We start from the raw sequence: 7653 nt of genomic DNA, 5'->3' as shown, positions 1-7653 counted from the left end.
TACTTCAGCTGGACCATGTACTTTAACTCTGAGTAGATCAAGTTATGACAGTACAAAGAAGCACAGAAGGAGAAAAAAAAACTGGATACTGTATTTACTTGGATTCTAAGAAGTTGCATAGCTTTTTATTTGCCTTGTTGCACCAAAAAAACCTCTGCAAATTAACTTTATATCTCCTTGAAAGGATTGATTCAGAAACACACCGCCTTAGAAGGGCTAAAAGCCCTGGAATACATTTCTTAAAGCTTTCCAAACTGTAAAAAAAATAGCTTAAATTCTGTAATTTAAAGATAAATATTTATTTTAAAATCAGGAGCTGCTAGGCTTCTAGCAGCATTTTGTTCATTGCAAAACTCAGTAGGTAATTTTGTAACTTCGCTTGATCAGCTATGCAGCTGTGTCCTGAACTGTGTCAGTTTTCTGAGGTGGAATATCACCCACTAAGTCAAAGTTTACAGTGTTCATGAAAATAATTTGTACTTCCACTTGGTATTTGATCCTCCTAATATTTAAGAGATGGCCCTCTACTTTTAGCTCTTTTATTTTAGCACATGGCTCTCTACTTTTAGCCTTTTTATTTTAGCACATCCTCAGCAACTGAAGAGATCCAGTGAACTGCTAACTTTTACTCCCCTTGAACACACATTTTCTTTGTGTTTGAAATGTCATTTTATGTAGTCAATCATATTGGACTTTTTAGATAGTATTTTTTACTGCATCCTGTAAATAGGGATAGTAAGTCTTAATACTGAAGGTGCAGACCTTAGTGGAACAACTATCAGTCACTATATTTCGAATTATACATTCAAGATATATCTCAGGTTCCCAAAGGTGTCTCTGTATGACAGCTGTGCCCATTGTTTGCAAGGGAAGCTGAAGAAATGTCTGTTTGACAGTCCTTGCCTAACTTGTGTTTATACCTTTCTTTTTCCAGCAAAGGTGGGAAATGTAATTAGTGTATAATGACAGCTACAACAGTCCCAGAAACCGGAGATTGATTCCCACGATGGCTGAACACCCCCCTATGCCATGTGTATAATCAGGCCCAGTTTTCAAGTTCTAATTAACTTTATTAATGTTTAGTGCAGGAAGTACAAAGGCAACTTAAACAAGGACATAAAAAGCACTGGAGCATTGAAACACTGGTTTCATGTAACTGACTCTTATTGAAAGACATATTTTTCAGCATTTTGTAAGAAAAATAAATTTAGAAGAAAGACATTAGATTCTTAATACACTCTTATAATAAGGAAGCTTTAAATAACAGAGAAAAGAGACTAACAATAGCTCCCTACTTGGTAACATTGGTAGCAACTCTTTCTCATGTGCAATTAATAAATATGATAGCAAACATGCAACACTGTACAGTGACAGTGGGATAAAAGAGATGCAATCACTTGTAAGACTCCTGTTGTGCCAGTAAGTAAGACTTTATGGGCTACTGGAAAATGAGTTTGTGAAAAACCAATAGAAAAAATCTTCCCCATTACATGTTCCTTTTATAGAAACATATTAATTCCCATGTGAAAAGATAAAATATTACACTGGTAAATTACTGTGAAGACATTTTCCCCCACTGTAGACATAATTGCAAAACCTTGCAATCAAAGAAATTGTATATATTATTTTGATATAATAATCATAATAACCTTAAAAGCAGAGATATATTAATTACACATAAAGCATATTACTTGCATAGATTTTTTTGTTTACTGCCCATGGATTAACACTTGGTAAATACATCTATAATTCAGCAAGATTTGGTGCTCTTTGATGAGCTCAAACTGAAATATGGTTGATACTGTATATTACTGTAATTGCAAAAGACACTATAATGACACATTTTTGGTGCTCTAGCCTCTTAAATATAGAAATTACAGTAGAAAATATAAGAATAACTTTTCTGTTATTTATTGACCCTATTCCCAGGCATGATGATTTAACAGTACATAAAAGATATTCCTATTTTCAGAAGCACTCAAAACAGATGGTTAGCAGCCTGTCCACTAAAAGGATTGTGCTTTGGAACAATTTAGTATTTATTTTCTTCTGATACTTTTCATATGCTTAAGTAAAAACATATAATAAAAAATCATCTTGCAGTTATGCAAAACTATAGTACCGTCCTGTATAGACTTGCAAGCAAAGTTTAGAAGCAGATCATTCTTCCACAGAGAAGTAAGAAACTCAGAAGTATGTAACTTCAAAAATAGAAAATTATTGTTTCTTTAAATATGTAGTGTAGGCTATTGTTTTTAACTTTTATTTAATCTGTTATATGATTATTCTATAATGCTCGCAGTCTTGCCAAGAGAGCTTCTACTTCTGGAATGGTTTCTCCCTTTGAAGGAGACCTCATAGGATCTATTTTCTTTTCTTTGCCACCTTCTCCATGACATGCTTCCTTTCTTCCAACAGCCTTGTTCAACACCTTAGAACTTGTTTCCACATCATATGTAACTTCTTTGGTGACTGGGCTTCTTGTCGAGTTTAAACTGATACTGTGGTGCGAACATGCCTTCTCTGGCTGTCCTTTCTGGTTCTCTGCAGAAGACAAATCAAACAAATCTTGTTTCACTATTAAAATACTCAGTTTCAATATTCTGTAATATAAAAAGACCTCTTGATCAGACAAATTTTACATGCAGATGATGTACTGCAAGGAGTAATGATTGCCAAGGAGGCAAGACAAAATATATTATCACTTCAAAAGCAATGGACTTGGTCCCTTGGAAGTGATACAGACTTTACATGTCTTCATTAGATTAACATCCATATTTCTTACAAAATCACGGATATAGCCTGACAGGATCCTCCCTTCCTACTGGAGTCAGAGGCACCTAGCACTTCTCAGTGTCTTACAAGATTTTACCTTGTTAATTAAACTTCCTACATATTTTTTAATTGTTCAAATTTTAAAATGTTTTTTAAAATCTATTTTAATTTAATTATCCATTTTAATACCTTTTCTTTCCTTTGTGAACTTTTAGGCAGCTAAGTAATTTCAAGAAATTGCATAATTCACTATTTTTTGCTAAACATCACTGGAATTGCCTGTCACACAAAGTTGCACTCAGTTAATATCCAGGCAGGAGTTTTGCAGGTTTGGCATGTATTAATAGACAGGTATCTTTTTCTGTCATTCCCTACCCCCCTTCCAGATCAAGTGACTGTTTTCCAAACCAGCATATGAGTAGTTTCTCTCATAGATCTCGAACTTTTTTAAAACAGGCCTACTCAATATTCATGTAACCTTGAGCAAGGCTTGAAAATGCCTTCAACATACTTGACATGACATTTAAAGTTTTTTGGTTATTCGCTGAAAGATGTTCCATCATCCCAATAGTAATGACTTTGGAGCACAGGCAGTCACTCATGACAGTGTGTTTTATGTGAGTGCTGAAAATTCCTACCGAAAACAGCTTGTACATTAAAAGGCAGCTGCTGAAGATATTTACTGCACTGTCATTCCCTGACCAGGGGCTCTTAGTGATGGATGAGGATTTTACACACTTTCTTGGACAATCTCAGCAAATTTTGTAAGTACGATCACCTTTTGGGAAGTGGAGGAAAAGAAATACCTCCTTTCTATCATCTTTTAAATCAGATAAACAATTCTTAATTAAAATTTCTTAAGACAAACTTGACACTTAGCTGAAAAACGTAATGTTTTTTTACACTACAGAAAATAATTTGACCTTGAATATGCAGCAGCACAGTGTCCCTGAATCACAGGAGGCCAATGACTGGTTATGAACATATCTTTATAATTATATGTAATAAACCTGTCATATATAATGAAAATATCCCTTGTATGTGCACTCTTAAATATCCCATTCTACTTAAATGTTTATGCTTATTGATTCTGAACACATATTTGCAAGCTGATAAAAGCATGCTACCTGTGTCAAGATACAAACTACCAGCTGCACCACAGATCTTTCTGTTTATATTCAATCTAGGGGCAGCAGGAAAAATATAAAATATAAAAATATAAAATGTTTAAAAATCAACACTTTTACATATAAGAAAACACACTTATATCATCTGAGATGAAGCACAGTTGTTGGATTTTAAAAAAGTCTAAAAGAAATTAGGCACTGAAAGTAAGCTTCTCAAATGTACCAACAACCAAATTTTAACTACTTTGCACTTCAGCAGTCTTTACTCCAAAATGTGAGGGTGAATTAGGTGTAGTGAACTAGACTATATAACAGACATGGGGAACTCTTATGAACCGAGGCCTCTAAGTAAAATCCAGCAGTAAAATCTCCCAGCTTCTCATAGTGTACACAGGGCAGAGTAGAAGCACCTTAGAGTGAAATTCACAACTGCAGCCTAAGCATGGAACTCTTGCAAGCTAGCGATTAATAAGTAGTAGCTCATGGGATCTATCCAAACTCTTTTACCACTTTGAAACTCAGTAACTAATTGAGGCTTTCACTTAAGTTTGTCCCATAAATTGCTGCCTACAATCTGGAATTGTTGTGTAGCAATAGGACAGAGTAAAGCTGAAGACAGCCATGTCTTTTTTTCCCTTTAAAACAACAGCAATTGTGAATTTCTGGGCATATACTAATAAGTGCAATATTTAATTTGAATGACCAGCTTTTCTCTTCACTCTGAAGAGTCCTGCAACAATGAAAAATGGCATTAGGAAACTGCCTTAAATTGTGTTTAGTTAATGTGAGTAGTTCTTGTTTCATCTCCTTTGCAATGATAATGTCAAAATTCACTACAAAAATCACAAAGTCTCACGGTAGTGATTAGCAGCATTCCTTAATAATAAGAACACTTTGGTCTCACCATGTTACAAATAATATTGAGCAGCTAGAGTAAATTTTTTTAAAAATAGTACTTGGACACATATTTTATCTAAATCCAGTATTACCATCTCAAAGTTGTTATTTCAGCTGTTTTCTAAATCAGGTGACATCTTTACTGCTTATGTTCTTCAGTCAAGGAGGAACTTCTCCACAGAGCATTTCTATGCCTAAGTGCAAGTCCAGTATTAGCAGATGTGGAGGTAGATAGTTCCCTGCTTAGCAAACTGGCTATCGTGAATTTCATTCAGAAACACTGAACTTTGCTAGGCCTGGCTCAGAAAGCGTACAAATTTACTTACAGCCCTAGATTTCACTTTAGTAAATGTGCATGCAAAGAATTAACACTATTACTTGAGGTATCTGTGCTGCTCATGGCATTCTTATCAGAGCAAAAGATGACTTCTCTAGATCAAAGTGTAAAGTCATTTAGGCACTATCAAGGTAAAAAGTCTCACTAATTCCTCAATATTTTATTTTAAGACAACAGAAACTAATTTGTGTTAAATCCAAACTCTTAAGCACTCTATACTGCTTCACACACTGATTCAAAATGCACGTGCATTGGTGATTTGATACCACATCCATTCTACTACCTTGACATGGGATTGTAACCTTACCTCCCTCAAATCCCGTGCTATAGTGGTGAAACCAAAGAAGTTAATTTTCAGCCCGTCAGTGTGAGGTGGTCTAAAAAAACTAGTGTATCTTGCTTGTGAATTCAGAACTATATGGCTGGTAACTGCTGTAGGTTAGCACACAGCTTTGACCACAGCTGTGGAAAAACCGGACTTGGCTCCATATGATAAAGACTATAAAGCATATAGTTATCTACTTGCAAGAAAAGCCAGAAGTCAAGAGTTAACTGACAAAGTACAATAAACAGCCTTATTTAAACAGTTATTTAAAACAATAGAATTTACTACTATTAGACATTAAAACCTTGAACAACCAGGGTAATGAAGTTCTGGAATTCACATGCAATAGGAAGAAACCATAACCAGTTATAAGCAGGAATTTAATGTTTCTGAAGACAGTATTTGATATGGCTGCCCAAACAGCCAGGACATGGCTTAGTGACATTGGCCACCTATGTTTCCAGAAAAAAAGAACACAAAGAAAATCCACAAACCACACAGGTATTAACAGACTTTTCCTAGAATGCTTTGAACCATTACATCATAGACATACATAAATTTGTTTTGTGCTTTTGACAATAAACTATATTTGAAACAAATTATGTATTTACACAATGCATTGGTTCAAATACACTTCTAAAGAACTGAATAGAATTAAACACACAGAAGGTTAAACAAAAACTACTCATGGAAAGGCACTTCTGCATGAATTCATGCTAAGAAGAAAGCTTACGTTTCCGGAGACACATTATTTGTCCACCTACTGTAGCAAGGTGCACCTTCCAGCAGTAGCAAGACGAAAAGAAATCAGACATTAAAAATCACTGGATAAAGACAGAACTTAATAATTTCCTGTATATACTGGAAGTAGTTGAGACAAGTTTCTCAAGTGACTATTTGGTCACTTTCAATAATCGAAATTTGTCATTCACCTGTATCACAACAATCACTATGCAGATGACAAAACAAAAACAAAAAATAATTTTTAATTCATTATCAAGTTTTCTAAAGGCTCAGGTGGTAACCCATAATAGTTTTGACTTTACTGCTAGTGAATGCTCCCAGGCACGGGTCAGGAAGAGATCACATTGTACACTATGAAAGTCTCAGTGTCCAGATTCCATGATACGTAAATATTTTCTTCCCTTTGCTCAATATTGAACTTTTGTGGGTCCTCCAGTCCTATTCAAATGCAGTTTTTGCAGATATTAATTGCTTGAACATTGCTGTTAATCAAAAGCATTCCAAAGTCATATTCACAAAACCTACAGCCAAATAGTTACTATCATCTAGAAACAAGACTTTTAACAGCAATGCTCAGGAAATTCAGTTGACAGAAAATTGTGCTTACTATAGCTGTCCACAGTTTAAATGATGTCCTAACATCGAACAACTTATAATGGTATGCTTATAACCTAGTAAAAGATACATCATATTCAGAAAAAGGAAACTGTGCACTAGCATCTGAACAAAAAAAAAAAATGAATCAGTAGTATGAGACCTGCCTGCTGTGAACTTTGGGAAGCAAAATATGATCAGTTGGAGATTTTAAAATCCTACACAATAGTGTTATATATTACCTTTAATAGAGAACAAAAATGATTGCAAGAGACTCACTAAAGTCAAGATAGATTTTTTTAAAACAACTAATAAATATTTAATATTTAAAAAAATGTTTAAAAGCTTTATTTCATCGCACAGTTTCTCAGTAAAAGTCTTGATACCAAGGACATATTTTGGTTTTATGTAAATACTTATATACTGATTGAAAAATAAAGTTGCAAATACAATAAGGAGAACAGCATTGTGTGGCATTATGTGCTTGTATTACAGTCATACATCTCAATGTAGGGCATGACAAAACAGTAACATAAAAAGAACAATTGCAGTTACAACCTCATTACATCTCTTACCAAGTTAACAGGGAAAAATGTTCAAAAACCCAGTGGAATATTTGTGATCTCGCTGACTTGTGCTCCACATGCTGCATCATATTCCTGAAGCTAGGTCTATGCCAACATTTTCCATAGCCCACCCATACATTATTGGCAATGCAAATTATTTTTACATTTTAAGTCATGACTTGTCATTTAAGTCATGTCCTAGACAATACTCTGAAGGAATGTCCCCATGCCAAAGGGCTTTAGCTTGGAAAAAGTAACAGCCCTACCAATAACTCCTGCCACTGGCTC

At 34.6% G+C, this 7653-nt stretch overlaps 1 protein-coding gene across 5 annotated transcripts in view; it reads right to left on the bottom strand.

Moving 5' to 3' along the window:
- Positions 1-1134: 1134 nt before the first annotated feature.
- The window catches only part of DIAPH3 (diaphanous related formin 3), a 203065-nt gene continuing 196546 nt past the window's right edge, over positions 1135-7653 (bottom strand). For 4 of the 5 annotated variants that reach the window (XM_088051853.1, XM_014255268.2, XM_088051854.1 and 1 more), the window contains one exon: positions 1135-2544. In XM_088051853.1, the coding sequence (XP_087907979.1) occupies positions 2288-2544 (257 nt within the window). In that variant the 3' untranslated portion in view covers positions 1135-2287. Of the gene's footprint in view, positions 2545-6194; positions 6241-7653 lie in introns of all 5 variants that reach the window. The other variant, XM_088051852.1, reaches the window with a different exon arrangement.

Source organism: Pseudopodoces humilis, chromosome 2 (genome assembly GCF_049639895.1).
Source record: "Pseudopodoces humilis isolate 2021_Gansu_Grassland_sample_001 chromosome 2, ASM4963989v1, whole genome shotgun sequence".
NCBI lineage: Eukaryota > Metazoa > Chordata > Aves > Passeriformes > Paridae > Pseudopodoces > Pseudopodoces humilis.
Note: the sequence above shows the minus strand (reverse complement) of the source record. Positions and strands in the feature narration are given on the sequence as shown.